The 27,388-nt window shown below is 36.9% G+C and overlaps 1 protein-coding gene across 4 annotated transcripts in view; it reads right to left on the bottom strand.

Moving 5' to 3' along the window:
- Positions 1 to 3,905: 3,905 nt before the first annotated feature.
- LOC123547132 (leucine-rich repeat serine/threonine-protein kinase 1-like) overlaps positions 3,906 to 27,388 on the bottom strand; it is a 110,736-nt gene continuing 87,253 nt past the window's right edge. For all 4 annotated transcript variants that reach the window (XM_053549668.1, XM_053549670.1, XM_053549671.1 and 1 more), the window contains 2 exons: positions 26,026 to 26,136; positions 3,906 to 7,698 (listed from right to left, as the gene is read on the bottom strand). In XM_053549668.1, the coding sequence (XP_053405643.1) occupies positions 6,685 to 7,698; positions 26,026 to 26,136 (1,125 nt within the window). In that variant the 3' untranslated portion in view covers positions 3,906 to 6,684. The remainder of the gene's footprint in view (positions 7,699 to 26,025; positions 26,137 to 27,388) is intronic.

Raw genomic sequence — 27,388 nt, 5'->3', positions numbered from 1 at the left:
AACGAATACAGTTCTTTAATATATAGTTATAAATAGAAAATGATAACGTTATTAGAAAAGTTGATTATGCTTTTCTTTTCTTTATATTAAATCTGGTTTTTCTTTACAGTCAGTCAGTACGATTCAAAAGTAGTACAACTGTTTTGTAATGGATAATTGTTTCAATATTAGATTCCCCTTTTATCAAAGACATCGTTACAAAAAATCTTACTTTATCTTTTTATTCATATCGACGTCAAATGCTCACAAGAGGTTTTAAAACAAAATGCATGCGGTCTTTTGTGTTAAGAAGTTGAAATGTATTTAACAGTTTCTTTTTGTTTGGTGTTTTGGACCCATCCGATACCGGAGAATGTTGCATTACTGCGTTTTTGTTTTGGAGTTGGAGAGGAATTTTTTTTTTTGTCAAAGCTCGAACTTTCGTACATGACCATTAGCTACATTGAATGTTTGAGAGGCTGTTCTGCATTTCCTGTAATACATATAGTTTAAAGTAAACAACGCTCAACTGGTCTTAAGCATTTCTTGGTTTAAAAAAAAAAAAAAAAAAAAAAAAATCTGGGGCGGACCGAGTTAGTAATGTTATGAACTTGTGGTCCAGCCCAACTATTTCATTATTCTTAGAAAGTTTTGTTTTGTATATACAGTACATGTATTTGTTTTTAAAAAAGGGAGGAAGGTTTAATTGAATTAAGTCAAATCACCTTAATTATATTTATTAATATAGTTTGGGATTATATCGGTATGACCATGAGAATATTAGAGTAAAATAAATAAATAAATATATATATATATATAAATAATGTGGTTAGCTTTTCTACAAAATTTAAGGATTGTCATTAATTCTTGATAGACATTTGTTTCGAATTCTAACATACAGCTGTTACAAATTTATTTTGAAGGGCTTTACTTCTAAGGTTACTTGTGTCAAGTAACATGTTATTTTGGATGGTATTCACGGGGGATAACAGCAGATATAACTGTTTTTTCAATTATTCCCCATTGACAGTGTCACTGTTTGTTTTGTAATTAAAGATTATAATAGAATATCATAGTTGTAAATATAAGATAAGCTGGTATGTTTTAGGCCAACTCCAACATCGCGTATCATATTGTTCTTAACATTTCTTTTAAATTATCAAATTCTATTACAAGATACTTGGCTGTTCAGGACAAGTTTATCATTTGTGTAGCGAATTTACAAGGTTGTCACAGGAACGGGTAATACTGGGTTTAGATGATCATACCAGTTGTCCGCTAAGTTATATATTTAAAAAAAAAAAAAATCGTCTTATTTTTGGTCTGGTCTGAGTAGGCGAATTGTCAACACCAAATCATTTTCGAATAGATCATATAACACATGTCAACGATATAAATTTGTATCACGATAATCGGTATTCGATGTTTGTAAGTCACATCAGACATCAAAAGAGCAAACCAGTTTTAAGCTTCTGCTTAATAAAGGTCAATTGTAGCCGCAGTCTAAAACTTCTGGAATTCTTTTAGAAACGCGACACAACATTGTGTAAGTGTTGGCAGGGTCAAAACGGGTTTTTAAATCAGTGTTATAGAATTTACAAATTAGTCAAATTATTCGATGTTCAGATTCTTTTATATTTATGACGGGGCAATCTTAGCGAGTAGGGATATTGTCCATTACGAAAACTTATCTCAATAATCCCTGGGATCGCGCAAAATTTGTTGGATTAAGATCATCATTACCGAATTTGCTATATAAACAATTTAAGTCTAAATACATTAAATATTTCTTTGAATTGACAGAAGTTAACTGATACTTTTACTAAAGACAGACATGTCAACGTCATTTATAGGCGCTGGATTGAATTCGTATTCGTGTGCGTGTTAAGATTTTGAAACACCATATAAATTTCAAGTTTATTCATAAGTTCTCAGTTTATATACATACAAAAATACGAGATAAATACAAGTTTTTCAAAGAAAACATTTCATTTAGTCACGCAAATATGAAGGCAACACATTGACTTTGTTTTGAGGAAACTATTTATAGATATTCAACACGATTACAAGGTTAAAATTAGGTCAGATTATGTCAGTCAGAGAAGTGTGTCGCTAACCGAAGCGAAGTGTAATATTGAAATAGACACGTGCTTGCCTGACCATTTATTCGTAATGGGACTTCAGTGCGATTGTGCAATCTATTTATAGAATGGTTTGTTGGTGCTACTGGACCGAGGAAATCTATTGTATGTACTATTAAGATTTGTATAGAAGTGAATGTATTATATCGTCATGTCTAATACGATTAATTTCCGAACTCGTTGAAAGGAGACAGTTTTTATCGCCTAAATTGATGGGGTAAAAGGTTGGATTCAGATTTTAAATAGATTGATTGGGACATAATTCTTTAACTCAAATTTGTATTCAAAGCAAATAAATTTTACCTAATCTATTACTTATTTCGTTCAAAGGTTGAACCTGAGTTGTATTATACACCATTATCACGAAAACAACGATTTGGTTAAAAGTTCTTTCTAGATAAAAAGGTCTTATACACAGGTTTAACGTGATTTCATTTAATCTGCACGTGATGTTGGCAAGATTTGCCGTGCATGTCATGTCTGTTAAGTTGCCAATTTATTTATATTTAAAGTTACATGGTTCAATTAGGTTCATTTATAGAACAAATATAATTGTGATAAAGGTACAATATTTGATTTAAGAAATCTTACTCAGAATTTTTGGGGGATAAATTTTGGCAAATTTATTGTGGCCGAGAAAAATTCTGTCGACCGCGGGGGCGATCGGGCGTGCTTACGAACGTTGTCATAGTATGGATGTTACTGTGTAAAAGGTATTGCTCTAGTGCTTTGGCAATATCTGACTAGCCTTGCTTAAATGTGTCATAGCCTTGCTTATGTCATAGCCTTGCTCATTATAGTATAGTTGCCTTGCTTAGAATTACAGTACGTTGCCTTGCTCCGTTGGTCCGCTAAATATTCCTTCATTACTTTGGCAGCCAACCGTCGAGTTATGGGGAATGTTTAATTACTGTGGTGTACTGTAGCCTTGCTCCGTTGGTCCGCTAAATATTGTGGTGTACTGTAGCCTTGCTCGCTTTGCTTAGAATCACAGTACGTTGCCTTGCTCCGTTGGTCCGCTAAATATTGTGGTGTACTGTAGCCTTGCTCGCTTTGCTTAGAATCACAGTACGTTGCCTGGCTCCGTTGGTACGCTAAATATTCCTCATTACTTTGACAGCCAACCGTCGAGTTATGGGGGTGTTTGGTTTACTTTGGTGTACTGTGGTATCCCTTGCGTTCGTGTGGTGCTGACTGTTGCTTCCACAGCAAACCGTGGAGTAATGATGTGGTGCTTTACAGGCGCGTCTGGTTTCCTCCCGGTCGACAGGGTTACTACAAACAACGGAGTGGCCAAACTTTGCCATACTATTTATAATAACTTTCATATATAAGTATGAATTACATAATTAAAGTTGTTGCTTGCAGTATCATATGCACCTATAATCAGTATAGCATATGTGAATGTCATAATACCTAAATGTACAAATAAACATGTAGTAAACTGTGAATATTGCAGTTGTTTCTTGTGTAGAATTTCGGGTAGTAAAATAATAAAAATTATTTTGCCTAAAAATAATTACATTTATTTTCTCACGAAATGAATGGATATCTTGTTGCTAAGTGTGTAAACTAGAAACTATCGTTGTTGTCAAGTAATCTGGTTTTGTGATTTATTGGTTACCTGTCTAAACCCAATAGAGTAATGATGAACGCCTTAGCGTCTGGGAACCACTCAAGCATTATATTAACTTCGGATCACGTGCAATATTCACAGTTGAATTTAAGGTGTACTGGCTAGCGTTTCAGATCGATGTTAAATTGCCCACCCGCCACAAACCCCAATAATAAAAATTTCTGTTGTTATGCTAAAACTAATTATGTTATCGCATTTTAAATTCTGCTATGGCAATCTGACTGTTCTGTGAAGTACTTATGTTACAGATGATATGCTGCCATTTGGATGTTAACATCGGAAGTGAACAGAATGCAGGCACCTTACACAGATACAGAATTGAACAGATTCCTGGGCTACAAATCAATCGTGAAACAGACAAATCCAATTTGGTATTAACTTTTTCCAGATGGCAGATGATGAGAAACCTAGATGACAATTTACCAAGTTATGCATTGAGGACCAAAAGAAAAAAGAAAAAATATAGACATTTTAGTTATACTGATAAGAATTTATTTAAAGTGAATCTAAAATTCAAATTAATCTTCTTTATCTTTATACTGATGTCACTCCTAATATATTAAGGGCCGAGAAAAATTCTGTCGACCGCGGGGGCGATCGGGGCGTGCTTACGAACGTTGTCATAGTATGGATGTTACTGTGTAAAAGGTATTGCTCTAGTGCTTTGGCAATATCTGACTAGCCTTGCTTAAATGTGTCATAGCCTTGCTTATGTCATAGCCTTGCTCATTATAGTATAGTTGCCTTGCTTAGAATTACAGTACGTTGCCTTGCTCCGTTGGTCCGCTAATATTCCTTCATTACTTTGGCAGCCAACCGTCGAGTTATGGGGAATGTTTAATTTACTGTGGTGTACTGTAGCCTTGCTCCGTTGGTCCGCTAAATATTGTGGTGTACTGTAGCCTTGCTCGCTTTGCTTAGAATCACAGTACGTTGCCTTGCTCCGTTGGTCCGCTAAATATTGTGGTGTACTGTAGCCTTGCTCGCTTTGCTTAGAATCACAGTACGTTGCCTGGCTCCGTTGGTACGCTAAATATTCCTCATTACTTTGACAGCCAACCGTCGAGTTATGGGGGTGTTTGGTTTACTTTGGTGTACTGTGGTATCCCTTGCGTTCGTGTGGTGCTGACTGTTGCTTCCACAGCAAACCGTGGAGTAATGATGTGGTGCTTTACAGGCGCGTCTGGTTTCCTCCCGGTCGACAGGGTTACTACAAACAACGGAGTGGCCAAACTTTGCCATACTATTTATAATAACTTTCATATATTAGTATGAATTACATAATTAAAGTTGTTGCTTGCAGTATCATATGCACCTATAATCAGTATAGCATATGTGAATGTCATAATACCTAAATGTACAAATAAACATGTAGTAAACTGTGAATATTGCAGTTGTTTCTTGTGTAGAATTTCGGGTAGTAAAATAAACATATTTATAAATTTTAAAAAAATCTCATCACATTCCCTTATCAACTATGCCATTCATTTGAACAGCATTTTATCTAGAAAGTTCAAATATATACAAATATTAATATTTCTATGTATGAACTATTGACATATGAATTCTGAATGATTCTCCACAAATGGACAATTACATATTTCCAAATGCAAAGCTAATCATCTTTCTCTTCATCATCCTCATTCATTTACACTTAACTAGTCAATGATACACATTTGATCTTTATCCAAAGTCAAATAAAAACTAGAGATGCATTGAGAAAAGCGCATGTCTCCCACAACTGCCCCTATGAAAAATGTCTAGTTTCTTTGAATGGTCTAGATGAATGGATTCAATTAGTTGGTCTGGAGGAGTGGATCCAATCAGTAATTCAAGGGCCATAATTCAAAAGTGCCTAAGCTGATCTGGCTAGTTATCGAACTTGGCCGAGGTCTTATGGTAAAACACATTTTGTTCAAGTTTGTTGAAGATCCGATGAGAAATATTCGACTTAAAGTGCAAACAAGCTTTTTGACAGACACAAACTGGAGTAAATCAATATGTCTCCCACATCACTGTGTGGTGGGAGACATAAATATCAATATAACTGAACTTTAAAGGTGACGGCATTTATGAAAAAAATATCACAGAGGATATGATATTTACACAATACAGTTGAATCTGCCTTAGCAGCCACCTGCATGAATTTTCTGCTCTTGAAAGTCGATTTTTTCAGTATTTTCAGACTTTCAAGGGCAGATAATTCATCATCAAGCCTGGGCACCTATGATTTTTAATACATATATCCGTTTTAAACATGATTCTCAATCAGTACACAAAATTTAAAGGAATTCTGCCTGCAGGAAAATTTTTGCCCTATATACATATAGGCAGCTGTCCCATTTACCCTTTAGCATCAAGTACTCCGATTTAAACTTGTCTAAACTTAACTTTAGCATGATAAATTTTTAAAATGAATTGGTCTGTCATTCAATTTGTGCAGTACCATTTATCCTTCAAAGACGTGTTCACTGAAAATTTACTGACTGAACAGCAAACAGTGAAGACCATGATCAGCCTGTTAAAATTTACCAATATCTGCTGCAGCCTGGTCTGACTCTTTACAACCCTCAAATAAATCATTTTCAACTGCTAAAATATGTCCCCAGTGTTTTTCTACTCTCTCTGCATCATCTACTCCATAGCTTTCCCAGAATGCAATCTGAACTTCTGCTGAATCATTCCCAGCATCTAATGTGTAAGCAGATGCAATATGTTTTCCAGTTTTTACAAGTCTCAAATTTGGCACAGAATTAATTTTCTTTTGTTTCATGTTCAAATCAAACATATTTGCCACAACTTTTCCAAATCTACTTATCTCTCCAGACTCCGCCCTGTGAATATTTACCACACAAATATCTCCACAACTGCGCCCTACCCACAAAGAATTCTTAACAATCAATATTGAGGTTAACTCAATATCATATCCTACATGTTTAGGCATATTTGGCAGGAAAATGATGTTTGTTTTCCCACCTTTTTGTTATTTGCCGCCCTTTGATGATCTTCAAGAGTTTTACCTTTTGGAGGAATTGGTGGTGGTCTGTTCTGTGACGCAGGAGTTTGTCTCCCTCTTCCATGTAAATCAGTCTTAGGTCGAGGAGGTCTTGGAGGAACCACTGGGCTCTCTATACATGACTGAGTTACATTTTCTGCCCCTTCAATCCCAAGGACCTTTAAAGCTTTCCTCGAGGCCCTTGTCCTTTGGGGAACTAATGGAGGCTCATCCATCAACTTGTCTCCAGTTTGTTCAGGACTGACTGGCTGGGACTTTGCTCTCTGTTGGCTTTTCCAGAAATTTGCAGTTTCACTAAAGTTACTACTTTCCGACGGCTCATCCTCGGATTCATAACTGTCATCACTATGATCAGAAATATCTGCATTTGCTGACCCCTGCCAATCTTCTGTAGTAACACCATGATAGGCTTCGTGATCAATCTCAGTAAAATCCTTCGATACCAGTTTAAAAATCACAAAGTACTTCTCCAAATTTAAAACACTTCTGCACATGTATGTTTCTGTGTCAAATTCCAGCACAAACGGTGAGTATGCCAGCATACAAAACATTTGCGAGCCTGAACAAACCATTTCACCTACACACAACACGGGATGTATTTTGCACATACGTAACAAAATTGTCAGATTAATTCTTTCGTCTGTATTAACTTTGAAGTCCAGGCAGTTCACAATATCAACATGCTCATTTCCGCTTACCCAAAGTTCTTGCTTTACATCAGAGTATGCTATGCAATATATTGTTCGTGATCTCAAGATACAAGCAGTTGGGTCGGAGTAACCGGCTATATTTCTAACAGTATGCCTTAAATGTCTGCTTTCACCTGCTTTGTTTCTTGTCAATGACTGGAACTGTAACAGACTGCCTTGTTCAAGAGCCACATACACTCTATAACCTGTCTGATTACCACGTCCATTACCACACCCCTGAAAAAAAAATGGTAGATGATAAAGAATGATCAAGACATTAACATTAAAACAAGAGGGCCATGAAGGCCCTGTATCACTCACCTGACTTACTGACGTAAAGATCATCAAGATTAACATTCTGACCAAGTTTCATTAAGATATGGTCATAAATGCAGCCTCTAGTGTGTTAACTAGCTTTTCCTTTGATTTGACCTGGTGACCTAGTTTCTGACCCCACATGACCCAGATTCAAACTTGACCTAAAAATTATCAAGGTTAACATTCTGGCCAAGTTTCAAGAAGATATAGTCATACATGTGGCCTCTAGTGTGTTAACAAGCTTTTCCTTTGATTTGACCTGGTGACCTAGTTTTTGACCCCACCTGACCCAGATTTATACTTGACCTAAAAATCATCAACATTAACATTCTGATCAAGTTTCATTAAGATACGGTCATAAATGTGGCTTTTACAATGTAAGCTAGCTTTTCCTTTGATTTGACCTGGTGACCTAGTTTTTGGCCCCATCTGACCCAGATTTAAAGCTGACCTAAAGATCATCAAGATTAATATGCCGACCAAGTTTCATTAAGATATGATCATAAATGTGGCCTCTAAAGTGCTACCTAACTTTTCCTTTGATTTGACCTGGTGACCTAGTTTTTGACCCCACATGACCCAGACTCAAACCTGACCTAAAGATCATCAAGATTAACATTGTGACTAAGTTTCATGAAAATACAGTCATAAATGTGGCCTCTAGTGTTAACAAGCTTTTCCTTTTATTTGACCTGGTGACCTAGTTTTTGACCCCAGATGACCCAATATCAAACTCCTCCAAGATTTTATTGAGGGTAACATTCTGACCATGTTTCATTAAGATTGGGCCAAAACTGTGATCTCTCGAGTGTTAACAAGCTTTTCCTTTGGGTTGACCCAGTGACCTAGTTTTTTACCCCAGATAACCCAGATCTGAACTTGACCTAAAGATCATCAAGATTAACATTCTGACCAAGTTTCATTAAGATATGGTCATAAATGTGACCTCTAGAGTGTTAACTAGCTTTTCCTTTGATTTGACCTGGTGACCTAGTTTTTGACCCTACATGACCAAGATTCAAACTGGACCTAAAGATTATCAAGATTAACATTCTGACTAAGTTTTATGAAGATACAGTCATAAATGTGGCCTCTACAGTGTTAACAAGCTTTTCCTTTGATTTGACCTGGTGACCTAGTTTTTGATCCCAGATGACTCAATATCAAAATCGTCCAAGATTTTACTGAGGGTAACATTCTGACCATGTTTCATTAAGACTGGGCCAAAACTGTGATCTCTAGAGTGTTAACAAGCTTTTCCTTTGGTTTGACCCAGTGACCTAGTTTTTTATCCCAGATGACCAAATATCGAACTTGTCCAAGATTTTATTGAGGGTAACATTCTGACCAAGTTTCATTAAGATTTGGCCAAAATTGTGACCTCTAGAGTGTTAACAAGCTTTTCCTTTGATTTGACCTGGTGACCTAGTTTTGAGCCTAGATGACCCAATATCGAACTTGTCCAAAATTTTATCAAGGGTAAAATTCTGACCAAGTTTCATTAAGATTGGGCCAAAACTGTGACCTCTAAAGTGTTAACAGTCAAACTGTTGACGACAGATGGACAGACGACGGACACAGGGCAATCACAAAAGCTCACCTTGAGCACGAAGTGCTCAGGTGGGCTAAAAAGTTACTTTGTCATTCCTAAGAATCATATATAATTGGAAACTATTACTATTTGCAAGCACTATTATGGATTTTGGTGGTAGTTTAAATCCTTCTTTTACTGTGATAGTTAACAGAGGAATCTGTATCAAATTTTGAGCTGTTCTAACATTGAATAAATTGTATCTTTATGGAAATATACTGTATGTCTCATGGTGCAAATGCAAATTATTTATTAGACAAGAGGGCCATGATGGCCCTATATCGCTCACCTGTTATCATTGCACTTGAGGACAAGAAGGTCCTCAGTAAAAATATTTAAGTCCAAAGGACAGGAACAACAAAGGGAAGAAATTTAACCAAAAAGAAAAAACAATTCTTACAAGGTACAGATGCACCTAAAAATTGGAGGTACCATCCATGTTGTACCACAGAAAAGTGGTCTCGGTTTTTCCCTATGGCCAATAATAAAAAAGTTACTAAAAATAAGCTATTTATAGTAACGTAAAAGGGAAGTAATTAAAAAAAATAATATTGTAAGTGAACAAAAGAAGGCTCTGCCAAATAAATCTGTTGACATAAATGAAATTTCAGATCAGTATCTTCATTAGTTACAGAGATATACCCATTTTAATTTGAAATAAAGGGAGGTAATTTGACATAAAATCAGTCCATAGTTATCTACCCTGATTGTCTCAGTCCAACTAATGACAATAATGAAACTTCAAATACAGAATCCTCACTTATAAGGAACTCGGATATAAGGAACACTCGGTTATAAGGAACAGTTTTCAATTCCCCGATCTAATTCCTTCTTTATTCAATGTAAAAATCCTCGGTTATAGGGAATACGGTTATATGGAAGACTCGGTTATAAGGAACACTTTTTCAAGTCCCAGAGTACGAAATTCAATGGACAGCATCTCGTTTATAGCGAACAGACATAAAGAATGAAAATAACTGAAAACCGGAAATAAATAGCAAAATCGCTGATGAAGTCAGAGTAAAGCCAGCACTTTCACGCGCTTTCATGCACATGAATAAACACAAATTATTTCATTTCTATAATATTCATGGATACGATAAAAAGAAAATATATAATAGCATCATTAACACTTACATTTACTCAAAATTATGTACTAGAGCTACATGTATTAGGATATTTTATGTAAACAGTAGTGAATGAAAATCAGTCACGGTCACGGCCACAGTCATACTATCCTACACAAATGTGCTAATTACGCGTGATAAACAATGGCAAACACTCCAGTTTACCATATTTCCAATTGTAAAAAATAAAGCAGGTGCTAAATTGGACAATAGGAAACTATAGGTATAATTTTACACTAAAATCCGTATGTATGGCGCCGTTGTCTAGTCGCAATACACTGTCTGTCAAAACACCCTACTTTTGAATCTTAATGGGTAGTCTAATTTAACATTTTTGTAATAAAAGTTTGAACAATTATTTTATATTAGTACTGATGCCTATTCACATAAAATGCAGTCGAGCAAGGTAAGGGGAGTAACTGCAACATATCTTATAGTCATGATGAAGCGCTCTCTAAAAAAGAAGATAGGTATAACCGATAAAAAATAAACACAAATTACGGTCATTCTAACCGACGTACATTTTGGCTTAGGGTTTAACGCCGTGTTTCAACAGTGTCTCAGCCATATACATGGAGACCTTATCATCTCTCCAGGAAAGGACCTGTACTAGACTTGCAACTTTCTCACATAAAGATTTATTTTTAGAGGTCCAAAGCTGTTCCTTATAAGCGAGGTTTACTGTAAGTCCTATACTTACTGATATAAATCCATTTTGATTACAATCAGGGGAGGTAATCAGATATAAAATAACTCTGGAACCTACGCTTGGATCTGATTTGTCATGGAATCTAAGATTTATTGTTGTTGAAGATATTTTGGAAGCTTGTATCAAACAAAACCATAAATGAAGTCTCTATATGGCTGCAAAAGCCAAAATAGCCAATTTTGGACCTTTAAGGGGCCATAACTCTAGAACCCATGATGGAATTTGGCCAGTTCAAGAAAGGAACCAAGACCTTGTGGTGATACAAGTTGTGTGCAAGTTTGGTTAAAATCAAATCATAAATGAAGCTGCTATTGTGCAGACAAGGTCAAAATAGCTAATTTTGGCCCTTTCAGGGGCCATAACTCTGGAACCCATTATGGGATCTAGCTGGTTCAAGAAAGGAACTGAGATCTTATGGTGACACAAATTTTGTGCAAGTTTGATTAAATTCAAATCATAAATGAAGCTGCTATTGTGCAGACAAGGTCAAAATAGCTAATTTTGGCTCTTTCAGGGGCCATAACTCTAAAACCCATAATGGGATCTGGCCAGTTCAAGAAAGGAACCGAGATCTTATGGTGATACAAGTTGTGTGCAAGTTTGGTTAAAATAAAATCATAAATGAAACCACTATCGTGCAGACAAGAAATTGTTGACGCACGGATGGACGGACGAAGGGTGATCACAAAAGCTCACCTTGTCACTATGTGACAGGAGAGCTAAAAACAAAAGCTTTCTCTAAGACAGCTGAATTGACTATTCAACAACTTCAAAATCAAACATAGTCCAAATCTTGGCAAGATATGTCACTGACACACATCATTTTAATTTAGTACAAAGTAAAATTCTATTTCAAGGCAATGATAACAACATGCATGCAAAATCAAAGGGTCATAATTTGAATTGATATTGCCAAAGAGTAAACTTATTTGGCAACACAAGTACACTTGTTGAGAAGAAAGCCTTGTGTAAAGTTTACTAGTAAGCCAGATATATGAAAACAGCTATATTTTACATTTATAATTTAATTCAACCAAAAGTTATCTAACTTAGATTTTTACAGCAGGAATGATGATACATCATTGAAGCAAAAGAAGCTGTAAACTTGTATCTAATTAAAACAAGATGGTCATGATGACCCTGGATCGCTCATATATATATAAACTAATATGAGCTACATGTTTCAAATGTCAAAATGATGATAAAATATTAAGAAAGTCAGCATGTCACATTCATGGTCAATGAAATTCAGTTTTACGATTTGTGTGCAAAACTGTGTATGTCATCAAAATTTCAAGGCTGTATCTTAAAAAAAAAGAAGTAGGTCAGTAGGTCAAGATCACAGTCAAGTGACATAATATTACTTGGGGTCATCAGGTAATTATAATTAATAATTAAACAGTCTTGGAAATAGGATCAGATAATTTTTTAAGTATTTTTCCTATATTACTCACATAATAACTAAGTGACCCCAGGGCAGGGCCTCTTTTAAACCCAGGGGCATAATTTGAACAATTTTGGTAGAGGACTACTAGACAATGCATCATACCAAATATCAAAAGCCTAGGTCGTATGGTTTCATACAAGAAGATTTTTAAAGCTTTTTCCTATATAAGTCTATATAAAACTGGGGACCCCAGGGCAGGGCCCCTCTTCACCCAAAGGGTACAATTTGAACAATTTTGGTTGAGGACCATAAGACAATGCTACAAACCAAATATCAAAGGTCTAAGTGTTATGGTTTCAGACAAGAAGATTTAAAACAAGAGGGTCATGATGACCCTGGATCGCTCACCAAGTAATATGAGCTACATGTTTCAAATGTCAAACTGATATTTTTAGATTTTTTTTTTGAAGATTTTCTGATGTACAATCAAGTAACCCCTGGGGCGGGGCCAAGTTTACCCCGGGGATCATGAATGGAACAAAGTTTGTAGAAGTCTACTAGGCAATGTAACATATCAAATATCTAAGATCTAGGCCTTCTGGTTTATTTTTAGCAAATTTATGAAGATTTCCCTATATACAATCAAGTAACCCCTGGGGCTGAGTAAATTTGACCCTGGGGGGTCCAGATTTGAAATTATTTTGTAGAAGTCTATTAGGCAATGCTACACGTCAAATATCTAAGATCTAGGCCTTCTGGTTTATTTTTAGAAATTTTTTGAAGATTTTCCCATGTAAAATCAAGTGACCCCATGGGGCGGGGTCAATTTGACCTCGGGGGTCATGATTTGAAATTTTTTTGTAGAAGTCTACTAGGCAATGCTACACGTCAAATATCTAAGACCTAGGCCTTTTGGTTTATTTTTAGAAAAATTTTGAAGATTTTCCTATGTAAAATCAAATGACCCCTGGGACAGGGTCAATTTTGACCCCGGGGGTCATGATTTGAACAGATTTTGTAGAGGTCCACTAGGCAATGCTACACGTGAAATATCTAAGCTGTAGGCCTTCTGGTTTATCTTTAGAAAATTTTTGAAGATTTTCCTATGTAAAATCAAGTGACCCCTGGGCCGGGGTCAATTTTGACCCCGGGGGTCATGATTTGAACAAATTTTGTAGAGGTCCATTAGGCAATGCTGCATGTCAAATATCTAAGCTGTAAGCCTTCTGGTTTATTTTTAGAAAAATTGGAAGATTTTTCTATGTACAATCAAGTAACCCAATTGGGCGGGGTCAATTTGATCCCGGAGGTCATGATTTGAACAAATTTTGTAGAAGTCTACTAGGCAATGCTACACGTTAAATATCTAAGATCTAGGCCTTCTGGTTTATTTTTAGAAAATTTTTGAAGATTTTCCTATGTAAAATCAAGTGACCTCTGGGGCGGGGTCAATTTTGACCCCGGGGGTCATGATTTGAACAAATTTTGTAGAGGTCCACTAGGCAATGCTACACGTGAAATATCTAAGCTCTAGGCCTTCTGTTTATTTTTAGAAAATTTTTGAAGATTTTCCTATGTAAAATCAAGTGACCCCTGGGGCGGAGTCAATTTTGACCCATGGGGTCATGATTCGAACAACTTTAGTAGAGGTCCTCTAGGCAATGCTACATGTCAAATATCTAAGCTCTAGGGCTTCTGGTTTTTGAGAAGATTTTTTAAGATTTTCCTATGTAAAATCAAGTGATCCCTAGGGCGGGGTCAATTTTGACCCCAGGGTCATGATTTGAACAAAATTGGTAGAGGTCCACTAGGCAATGCTTCACACCAAATATCTAAGCTCTAGGGCTTCTGGTTTTTGAGAAGAAGATTTTTAAAGTTCTTCCTTTCTGTTGCCATGGCAACCAGAGTTCTGCATGGAATTCAATTCTTTGAACAATTTTTTAAAGAAGACCATCCAAGGAACATCCCTGTGAAGTTTCATCAAAATTTGCCTGTTGGTTTAGGAGGAGATGTTGTTTAAAGGAAAGTCTGGACGGACGGACGGACGCCGGATGGTGAGCAATCACAATAGTTCACCCTGAGCACTTTGTGCTCTGGTGAGCTAAAAAAATAAATTTCCTATATAAGTCTATGTAAAACTTGGGAACCCTGGGGCGGGGCCATATTTGACCCTAGGGGGATAAGTTGAACAATCTTGGAAGAGGACCACTAGATGATGCTACATACCAAATATCAAAGCCCTTGGCCATGTGGTTTTGTACAAGAAGATTTTCAAAGTTTTCCCTATATAAGTCTATATAAACCATGTGACCCCCGGGGCGGGGCCATATTTGACCCTAGGGGGATAATTTGAATAATCTTGGAAGAGGACCACTAGATGATGCTACATATTAAATATCAAAGCCCTATGCAATGTGGTTTTGTACAAGATGATTTTCAAGGTTTTCCCTATGTAAGTCTATATAAACCATGTGACCCCCGGGGTGGGGCCATATTTGACCCTAGGGGGATAATTTGAAAAATTTTGGTAGAGGACCAATAGATGATGCTACACGCCAGATATCAAAGCCCTAATCCCTGTGGTTTTGGACAAGAAGATTTTTAAAGTTTTTCCTTTCGGTTGCCATGGCAACCAGAGTTCTGCATGGAATTCAATTCTTTGAACAATTTTGAAAGGGGGCCACCCAAGGATCATTCTTGTGAAGTTTGGTGTCATTCTGCCCAGTGGTTTTCAAGAAGAAGGTTTTTTTTAGAAATTGTTGACGGACGATGCACGATGCATGACTGACGACACACGACTAACGATGGACATCAAGCAGTCACAATAGCTCACCTTGTCACTTTGTGACAGGTGAGCTAACAAAGTGAAAAGTTATCTTACTTTTTTTTAAATTTTTTTTTATTATGTTTCATGACCTGGAAGCACTGTGTGAAGTTTCAATTAATATTTGGATGTCAGTACCCAACTCATTTGGAAAAACATACTTTTTGGATGGGTACATGTCCCAATATATCCCCTGCTGTACAGTTGTACAGGACAATATGAAAAAAATCTTTGTAAAGGTAAAGGTCTTGTTTATTATTATACTAAGAGTCTGCCCTATTGAAAGGGCCAGCCAATTTGGCTTATTCTATATAATCTTTGTATTCTATATCCATTTTTTCAGTAACAAATAAAAACCGTGTGCAACAGACACCCTAACTCTCCCGATCCCGTCCGGTTTCTCCGTTTCTTGTTGTAAAATGTGATCACCCCAATAAGAAGTCCAATCTCCCAATTTAAAAATTAAATCAAACAAAGAAATTATCCACTCCTTTACATTAATTATTCCTCGCTAATTTTAATGTGTGATTTGTAAACAAGAGGGTCATGATGACCCTGAATCGCTCACCTGAGTAATATGAGCCACATGTTTGAAATGGCAAACTGATGCTGAAATATTAGAAAGTAGGTCAGTAGGTCACATTCATGGTCACTGAAAAGGACTGTTTTAAGATTGGTATGCGAAACTATACATGTCATTCAATTTCGAGGCTGCATCTTAAAAAACAAGAAAGTAGGTCAATAGTGTTATAGTTTATATTATGTGAATATATGTTTAAATGTGTATGTATATGTTTTGTTCTGTATCATTTCAGTTGCTGGAGCCTTCATTATAGTGTAATCAATAAAGAGTAATGTGTTAACGTAGTTCGACTATTTTACATGGTGGCAGAGCAAGAGTTTATAGGACTTATGAGAGTGTCAATAGTGGCATGAATAGCGTGTGAACTTTCTCAGTGTGTGACTTGTATCAGTGTGTGTAGTGTTAGAACAGAAATAGCGTACATCATGGCGTCATCCTTGAACTATAAAGTTCCACCTGCATTTACAGCGCAAAAGTCTTACAGCAGGTGGATTGATGAGATTAAAGTATGGCAGGTTTTAACAGATCTAGAGAAAAAGAAAATGGGCTTGGCAATAGCGTTGTCACTTCCAGAAGAAGGACAAAACTCAGTTAGAGATAAAGTGTTCAGTGAAATTACAGTTGATGTGTTGAATGCAGATGATGGTGTTACCAAGCTGATAGAGTTTTTGGACAAAATATTCAAAAAAGATGAACTTAGTGAAGCTTATGAAGCTTATGTTGAATTTGACAGATTCAGACGGAGCAAAGTGTCTTCAATGGAAGACTATGTTACAGAATTTGAAAAATTGTATAACAAGACAAAAAAGTTTAAAATGGACTTGCCGCAATCTGTATTGGCTTTCAAATTATTAGAATGTTCAGAGCTGGAAATGAAAGATAGACAATTAGTACTGACTGGTGTAAACTATAAAGAAGTTGATTCTCTTTTCACACAGATGTCTGCGTCTCTCAAGAAATTCTTCGGACAACAGGCTGCATCTAGTAAAGAAATGGCTGATGCTAGTGGGATTAAAGTTGAATCTGTTAATATGATGTCTGAGGATGTAAACTATGCAAGAAATAAATTTGGAAACTATAGGGGCAACCAGAATTACAGAGAAAACTCAGCCAATAGAGGAAATCGTTGGGGATACAGAGGTAGTTTCAGCCGAGGACGTGGTTTAGGTGAGGGCATAAATAATTCAAAGCCTATTAATCCAGATGGACCTGATGGTAAACCACTACGATGTCTGAGCTGTGATTCAATAAGACATTTAGTTAAACATTGTCCACATTCTTATGAAAATATGGCTAGGCAAAGTGTTGAAAAAGCTGTTCTATTCACAGGGAATAAACCCCAAGAAACTCTTGTACTACTGGCCGAATCAGCTAATTCAGCAGTGCTTGACAGTGCATGTACATCCACTGTTGCAGGTGAAACATGGATGAACTGTTACATGGACTCACTTGACACTTCTATTAGAAACAAAATTGTTGAACAGCCGAGTGATACAATGTACAAGTTTGGTGGAGGTACAGTACTGAAGTCAAGAAGAAAGGTGACATTTCCATGTTCAGTTGCTGGTGTCAAGTGTGAAATACAAGCTGACGTTGTTGAAAGTGATATTCCTCTACTACTTAGCAAAGACTCGATGAAAAAGGCAAAAATGAAGCTTGACCTTGAAAATGACAGTGCTTCCATTTTTGGAAGAGAAGTTCAGTTACAATGCACATCCTCTGGTCATTACTGTGTACCAATAGATCAGGTCAAAGTTGATGTAGATGAAACATCATCTGCTCTGATATCAACTAGTCAGTCAAAAGATAAAAAGCATGTAATTGTCAAATTGCACAAACAATTTGCTCATCCTTCAGCAACGCGTCTTAAGTCACTTCTTAGAGATGCTGGTGGTTACACAGAAGAGCATCTAGATTGTGTTGATGAAGTAACAGAGAGCTGTGAGATCTGCAAGCGTTACAAGAAGGCTCCAGCAAGGCCAGTGGTATCTCTTCCACTAGCAAGTGAATTCAATGAAGTTGTCGCTGTTGACTTGAAAGAGTGGAAACCCAATGTTTACTTTCTTCATATGATTGATCTAGCAACTAGATTCAGCCTTGCGGCTGTTATCAGAAGAAAAACTCCAGATGTGATTGCTGAGAAAATCATGACATTGTGGATTGGTAGTGGCATGGGTCCTCCCAAGCGTTTTTTGGCAGATAACGGTGGAGAGTTTGCTAATGAAATATTTCGTGACATGTGTGAAAATTTGAACATTGAAGTGATGAACACAGCTGCTTACAGTCCTTGGCAGAATGGTATCTGTGAACGTAATCATGCCGTGGTTGATGATTGCGTGGAAAAGATTCTGGAAGATCAACCAAGTTTGGATTTAGAAGTTGCATTGGTGTGGGCTGTGAATGCAAAGAACAGCTTGTCTATGGTGTATGGATGGAGTCCTTATCAACTTGTGTATGGCTCTAATCCAAATCTTCCGGGTGTTCTCACTGACAAGCCTCCTGCGCTCGAGAATAAAACAATAAGTGAAAAATTTGCACGTCATCTGAATGCTCTTAACTCTAGCAGGCGTGCATTTATACAAGCTGAATCATCTGAATGAATCAGGAGAGCTTTAAGGCACAAAATCCGGGCATCAGGAGAGTGTTATCAGCATGGTGATAGAGTATATTATAAGAGAGATGACGATAACAGATGGAAAGGACCAGGGACTGTTATTGGACAGGATGGTAAAGTAGTATTTGTGAGACATGGGAGTATCTATGTCAGGGTACATCCATGTAGGCTTATAAGATGTGGTTCTGAATTCGGAATGGGTGAAAAGAATGCTGACATCGAGAATTCTGATAAACTCAATAAAAGCAAATTTTCAAATCATGAAAGTGACTTTGACAATAATGAGGAAAAAGAGACTGTCAGTGGCCCACACTCAGATAATGAAGAACATGAAAATGAACCCGGTCCAAATAGGCAAGTAGAGCCTGTCCATGAAGATGAAACTGGTGCAACTTTACAAGCTGAGCCTGTGGTGAAGCCAAAGATACCAACAATAGGAAAAACAATTATGTACAAGGAGAAAGGTAGTGACACATGGGTAAAAGCTAAAGTTATAAGTAGAGGTGGTAAAGCTACAGGAAAAAATTGGGCCTACTTGAATGTTCGAGAAGAATGCACAGGTAATTCTTCTGGAAAAGACTTTGTGAAAGATATTGATGAATGGCAAAATTATAGTGATACTGAAGAAGTTAATACTGTTCATGTACCAATATCAAGGCATACTGAAGAAAGTGTTAAACATGCTAAGGAAGTGGAACTTGAAAACTGGTCAAAGTTTGGTGTTTATAAAGAAGTTACTAAGGATAATCAGTCATTGATGTCAACGCGATGGGTAGTCACTGAAAAAGTAACAGAGAGTGGAAGAATCACAAAAGCTAGGCTAGTAGTAAGAGGCTTTGAAGAGCAAGGTGATGTTAAGTCTGATTCGCCGACAGTACACAAAGAAAGTTTGAGATTGTTTCTTGCTGCAGCCTCCACCAAAGGTTATGGTATTCATACGATTGATATCAAAGCTGCATTCTTACAAGGGAAACAAATTGACAGAGAAATTTTTGTGCAACCCCCAAAGGAAAGTGGTCTTGATGCTTCAGTGTGTATGGACTTGTAGATGCTTCTAGAAATCGGTTTCTGAGTGTAAAGAAAGAACTGATTGAATCGAAATGTGAGCAGTCAAAACTAGATCCGGCATTGTTTTATTGGTTTCATGAAGGGAAGCTAGAAGGACTGTTTCTTATGCATGTGGATGACTTCTTATGGGCTGGTAGTGAGCAGTTCAAAGATTCGGTAATATCAATTCTCAGAAGGAAGTTCTGTTTCGGAAAAGAATTGAATAGTAATTTTAGGTATATTGGACTCCATATTGAACAGGACTGTGATGAACAAGGTGGAATATTTGTACAACAACATGATTACATTGATGAATTGAAACCAGTGAACATGAAAACTGATTCAAGAAACATGTAAGATCAAATATACCCTGAAGTAGTGGGCCAGTTGCATTGGATAGCAACGCAAACTAGGCCAGATATTTGTTTTGATGTGTTAGATCTTGCAACAGGCACTCATTTGTGTGACACAAAACTACAATCAAAACTGAATAAAGTTATAAGGAAAAGCAAGAGCATCCAATACAAGTTAGCATTTCCATCAGTAGGTTCACTTGATCAATCTGAATTGTTACTTTTCACAGATGCATCATACGCTAACTTGTCTGATAAGGTTTCTAGTGCAGGTGGATATTTGATTTTGTTGAAAGGTCCAAATGGCAAGCTCTGTCCCATATCTTGGGCATCTAAGAAGATTAAGAGAGTAGTTAAGAGTACTCTGGCTGCTGAAGCTCTAGCCTTAGTTGAAGGGCTGGATGCCTGCTTCTTCGTTAGAAGCATCCTATATGAAATTATAAAAGCAGGAAAAAGGAAAGTTATACCTATTAAATGTTACACGGACAACAAATCCCTGAGTCAGAATATTCATTCTACCAAATTGATTACAGAGAAGAGATTGAGAGTAGATCTTGCTAGTATTAAAGAAAATGTGAACTCGGGGGACATTGAAGTGATATGGGTTAAGACAAACAAACAGATTTCTGACTGTTTGACTAAGGCTGGTGCAGACTCTAGACACCTTGTGGAAATACTCAGTAATGGTGGACTGTAGTGATGTTGGTTACTAAATGACTAGAATGTATGAAAATTAAGGACTGTTGAGTTTTCACTTAAGTAGAAGTTCAGGACTTGTTCACATAAGCTACTTGTTCTCTTTGTTTACATGTTATTACTTTTTGCTACTTTTTGATTTCTGATGATTTTAAATGTAATGCTTGTTTTGTATGTATTTGTAGTGTGGTTGTTTTTATGTTTTACCTTGTAACATATTTAGTATTTTCATTACATTTTATTTTTCTTATTTGAAAGAAGACACGGGAATGTGTTATAGTTTATATTATGTGAATATATGTTTAAATGTGTATGTATATGTTTTGTTCTGTATCATTTCAGTTGCTGGAGCCTTCATTATAGTGTAATCAATAAAGAGTAATGTGTTAACGTAGTTCGACTATTTTACAAATAGGCCAAGGTCACAGTCAAGTGATCCCTAATCGCTTGGGTGATCAGGTAATTATAATTAAACAATCTAGGAAATATGACCTGATAATTTTTTAAGTATTTTTCCAATATAACTCATCATTATAACAAGTGACCCCAAGGGCAGGGCCTCTTTTAACCCCAAGGGGCATAATTTGAACAAACTTGTTAGAGACCCACCGGGCAATATTACACACCAAATATCAAATGCCTAGGCCTTGAACATTCAGACAAGAAGATTCTAAATTTGTTTCCTATATAAGTCTATGTTAAATTTGTTATCCCCAGGGCAGGGCCTCTTTTCACCCTAGGGACATAATTTGAACAATTTTGGTAAAGAAACACTAGGAAAGGCAACATACTTAATATCAAAAGCCTATGCCTTGCAGTTTCAGGCAAGAAGATTTTTAAAGGTTTTTTTCCTATTTAAGTCTATGTAAAACATGAGACCCCCAGGGCAGGGCCTCTTTTCACCCCGGGGGCATAATTTGAACAATTTTGGTAGAGGACCACAAGGCAATTCTACATATAAAATATCAAAGGCCTAGGTCATGTGGTTTTAGACAAGAAGATTTTTAAAGTTTTTTATATATGTCCATGTAAAACTTGTGACCCCCGGGGCGGGGCCTCTTTTCACCCAAAGGGCATAATATGAAAAATTTTGGTAGAGGACCACAAGGTAATGCTACATACAAAATATCAAAGGCCTAGGTCATGTGGTTTTACACAAGAAGATTTTTAAAGCTTTTTACTATATAAGTCTATGTAAAACTTGAAACACCCGGGGAGGGCCTCTTTTCACCCCAGGAGCATAATTTGAAAAATCTTGATAGAGGACCAATAGATGATGTCACAGGCCAAATATCAAGGCTCTATGCCTTGCAGTTTTGGACAAGAAGATTTTTAAAGTGGTTTTCAAGAAGAAGATTCTTTTAGAAATTGTTGACGGACGCACGACGGACGACGGACATTGAGCGGTCACAAAAGCTCACCATGAGCCTTTGGCTCAGGTGAGCTATAAACAGTTTTCGGATATTTTCCACACCTATTTTTGATTGTTGTTTCTTGTATGATATAACAAAGCCAGGTGTTGATGAATTAAATGTGTCACAACTGAAACAAGTATTCAATTTCTATCAATAACTAGATGCCCACGGGCAATATGTCGAGCCCGCCAGCTGTCAAAAGGACTGGGCGTTGTACATGGCACTCCTTGTCTCATTGAGGCAAACATTTATGCCAAAAATAAAAAGAGATTGCAAAAAGTTACAATTCAAGTTATTTAAAGTAACAACAAAAGAACGTAAATCTAAAAAAAAAAATTTAATTTTTTTTTTTTTTTTTTTAAATATAAAAAAATTCTAAGTCCACACAAAAACCCGCACCAGCAGAGATAGGTCAAAATACACCTGAAAATTGGATGTAACATGCATGTTGTACTACAGAAAAGTGGTCTTGATTTTTCCCTACGACCAGTGATAAAAAAGTTACAAATATAAGCTATTTATAGTAACAACAAAGGGAAGTAATTCTAGGATCTTAACATGACACTCCGTCGCATGATGATGAACAACTGTGCCAAGTTACATCAAAATCCCTCTATGCATCAAAAAGAAATGCTCCGGACAGTCATTCTTGTATCTGACTTTTGACCTCTAAGTGGGACCTTGACCTTAGACCTAGGGACCCGGTTCTTGCGCATGACACTCCATCTCATGATGGTGAACATTTTTACCAAGTTACATCAAAATCCCTCCATGCATGAAGAAGAAATGCTCCGGACAAAGTTATCATTCTTGTATCCTTTGACCTCTAAGTGTGACCTTGACCTTAGACCTAGGGACCTGGTTCTTGCGCATGACATTCCATCTCATGATGGTGAACAATTGTGCCAAGTTACATCAAAATCCCTCCATGCATGAAGAAGAAATGCTCCGGACAGTCATTTTTGAATTTGACCTTTGACCTGTAAGTGTGACCTTGACCTTTGAGATAGTAACCTGGGTTTGCGCATGACACTCCGTCTCACTGAGGTTAACATTCATACCAAATATAAACAAGATTGCTCCATGCACGTCAAAGTTATGGTCCGGACAAACAAATCCTGACGGACGGACGCACTCACATACACCGAACAGACATTTGGACAACTATGTCTTCGCTTCTGCAAGCGGGCTCGACAAAAATCAATACAATCAAATTTAGATCAGAAAATAGTATTGGCTTCACCTTTTTCTACAAGTTTTTGAAATCGAAAGTAAATTTTCATGGTGCTGATTTTGATAAACATTTATCTTAAATCATTTTAATTAAAGGAAATGTCATATGAGATACTGTTAATGCTGTTACACTGTCTTTGCATCATCACAATTTGTCAAACACATCCTTTAAATTGGAGATTTGAGCAATGTTAACAAAAGCTTAACAGTATCCGGACATATAATTTTGGATATCTGGATTTTTATCAATGAAAACATTGGGGCTAGAGTAATAACAAGAGCACCGCCTTGCGGGTGCTGACGCTCATCTGATTTTTTTTGTATAACAGAAAAATTGTCCTACCCATGATTTTCTAAGTCCAAAAAGGGCCATAATTATTGCAAAAAGCAGGATGGAGTTATGTTTCTTGATGTACAGAGTCAGCTTATGGTGAACAACTGTTGCAAGTTTCAAAGCAATAGCTTGAATAGTTTAGGAGAAAAGTTGGCCTAAATATAAAACTTAACCAATAAATCTGATATTTTGTAAGTCCAAAAGGGGCCATAATTCTTGCAAAAAGCAAGACAGAGTTATGTTTCTTGCTGTACATGGTCAGCTTATGATGGTGAACAAGTGTTGCAAGTTTTAAAGAAATAGCTTTGATAGTTTGAGAAAAGCTGACCTAAACATAAAACTTAACCAAGAAATCTGATTTTCTAAGTCCAAAAGGGGCAATAATTCTTGAAAAAAGCAGGATGGAGTTATGTTTCTTGATGTACAGGGTCAGCTTATGATGGTGAACAAGTGTTGCAAGTTTCAAAGCAATAGCTTTGATAGTTTAGGAGAAAAGTTGACCTAAACATAAAACTTAACCAAGAAATCTGATATTTTCTAGGTCCAAAAGGGGCCATAATTCTTGCAAAAAGCAAGATGGAGTTATGTTTCTTGCTGTACAGGGTCAGCTATTGATGGTGAACAAGTGTTCCAAGTTTCAAAGCAATACCTTTGATAGTTTATGAGAAAAGCTGACCTAAACATAAAACTTAACCAGGCAACACCGACGCCGACACCGATCAAGTGATGACAATAACTCATCTTTTTAATAAAAAAAAAACCAGATGAGCTAAAAAAAACTGTTTTAGATAAAGGCGGGTGAGGATGAGACACAAACAATTAATTTTCTACTGCCTAAACTTGTATTATACATTTTGTTTTGACAGTTCTAACAGTGGCATTGTTTCTCATGACCAAAAAATGTATAAAAATTCACCTAGGTCTTGTTCCTGTCAAAAGAAACATCAGTGCAGCTTTTAATTCTCAGTGGAGTTTGAGTTTAAACATAAAGTAGTGCTAAAAGTGCAGTTAGTATTTATTTTTGCAAAGAAGGCTTACAGTTACCTTATATGGTACAACAGAGAGTTGAACAGTGGTGACTACAGTTAGATATTAACATTTCAGGACTCCATAAATGCATGATCATGTGAAGGGTAATGAGTTAATATTATCATTAGCTGCTGCATTGCATGTGATTTATTATTTTTTTCTAAGGAGAGATGTCATACACTTTACATGTTTTTTAGTACTAAATATGTATATATTAAAGCTTCCGTTAAATTATACTATGAACGTAAATACTGCAGTATCTAATCTCCCACTTGAACATCTCAATCTCCCACTCTGAAAATGCAGAAACTCCCACTTGGCATTCAGAACTAGAAATGTGTCCATGGGACACAGATGCCCCCACTACATGACATTAAAATGACAATTTTTTCCAAGGTCAGGGGCCATAACTCCTACAATACTGAATGAATCCGGATGTGAACTCCCAAGTGCACAACTGCACATGCTGACCAACATTCCTGTAAACTTCCTGTAAACTTTGGTGACTCTAGGTCAAATACTTTTGGAGCTACGCACGACACAACATTAAAATGACCAATTTTTAACTAAGTCAGGGGCTATAACTCATACAAGACTGAATGAATCCGGACGGGAAACCCCAGGTGCACAACTGCACATGCTGACCAACATTCCTGTAAACTTTGGTGACTCTAGGTCAAATACTTTTGGAGCTATGCGCGACACAACATGAAAATGACCAATTTTTTACTAAGTCAGGGGCCATAACTCCTACATGACTGGATGAATCCGGACGCAAAACTGCAGGTGCACAACTACACATGCTGACCAACATTCCTGTAAAATTTTGTGACTCTAAGTCATATACTTTTGGAGCTAGGCGCGACACAACACTAAAATGACCCATTTTTACAAAGTCAGGGGCCATAACTTCTACATGACTGAATGAATCCAGACGCGAAACCCCAGGTGCACAACTACACATGCTGACCAACATTCCTGTAAAGTTTTGTGACTCTACGTCAAATACTTTTGGAGCTAGGTGTGACACAACATTCTCGGAAGGACGGATGGACAAGGGCAAATCTATATGCACGCCCCCCCCCCCCCCACCACCCCCCAAAGTGGGGGCATAAAAAGTTGGGATGCCTAGTGTAAAGCATTTATCAGCATCAAATTGCTTGCAGAAACTTTTATTGGTTAACGGCTTTTATAGTTCAGTAAGCACTACCAATGCTAATGCATCATCCAGTATGGAAAATCTTGTACCCAACACTAAAATATATTGTATGGAAGCAAGACTTTGATAAAATTTTATTCTATACCTTTCTGGCAGGGACAGCTAGGATCTGTACAGGGCAGCTATCCAAGGGCAATGTACTCACTTCCTCCAGGGATCCATTCTCTGACCGTCTATATACAACTATTGTATTCTCCTGGAATACGAATAAAAAATATGACATTTGTGCTGCACCATAAGAAAACCAACATAGTGCATTTGCGACCAGCATGGATCCAGACCAGCATGCGCATCTGCGGAGTCTGGTCAGGATCCATGCTGTTTGCTTTTAAAGCCTATTGCAATTAGGGAAACCGTTAGTGAACAGCGTGGATCCTGACCAGTCTGCGCATGCTAGTCTGGATGCATGCTGGTCGCAAATGCACTATGTTTTCTCATGGTACGGCTTATTTTACTCTTTGTATTAACATCTTGTAATGTGAGAGAATTTGACTTTAAAGTTAACAATGTTTGGCAATTTTCATCATAGATTTTCATATGAGTATAAATAAATTGAAAACATAGTACAGTGAAACACGGCTCGCTCGAGCATCGATGACTCGAGTACCCGGGCTCGCTCGAGCAATTCATGTGGTCCCGGCCGATTTCCTTCTATTTTCTATGTGAAATTACCATGGCTGGGTCGAGCATCGATAACTCGATCGCTCGAGCATGACATCTGGTCCCTGTGTATTAATTTACTATTTGCTTCTTCTGGCAAACTCGAGCAGAGGTGTCAAAATTTTTCACACCTTCGGTGGTCAGAATGTATCGGTTAATTAAAAATTTTCGCACGCCGTGAGAATTGTGTGGTCTATTCTATGACTATCCTAAATGTTTGTTTGTCGGTATATTTGATCTGATTAATGAGATTAATTATTGATAAAAGGTTAAAGACAAGTTCTGTTGATCAAATATCGATCAATTATTGATTACTTAAAACTTCTTTTCTGCGGGATCTTCTCGCAGAAAAGAAGTTTTAAGTAATCAATAATTGATCGTTATGAAATCTTAGTATTTTAATCAGCAGTTGTTTGCATGCAAATAATATAAATTATTTCCTTAAAATAATTTCATTTATTCCTCGAGACTTAAAATGTTTGTTAGTTGCTAAGGATTCGGGATTAATCGGCCTTTATTATTCAGTTGAACTGGTTCTCGTTTTATTAATACAGTACTGATGTGCATGTTCAGCGAGCCGAGAACACAGCCAGTTGTTCGATATAAAAGCAAAAAGCCCGTGCAGATTTCTCACATTGCGTCTGAAAGGGCGAATAGACCGTTATTATACACTGACAGAATCTACAGTTCTTCTACATGTCGTTCAGTAAAGATAAACTTAAAGTAATCTTAAATTGAGATGCCGCATGAACGTGTTAGACCTAAACGACAAGGCCGGGAAAGGAAGG

Source organism: Mercenaria mercenaria, chromosome 8 (genome assembly GCF_021730395.1).
Source record: "Mercenaria mercenaria strain notata chromosome 8, MADL_Memer_1, whole genome shotgun sequence".
In the NCBI taxonomy this organism is placed as follows: domain Eukaryota; kingdom Metazoa; phylum Mollusca; class Bivalvia; order Venerida; family Veneridae; genus Mercenaria; species Mercenaria mercenaria.
Note: the sequence above shows the minus strand (reverse complement) of the source record. Positions and strands in the feature narration are given on the sequence as shown.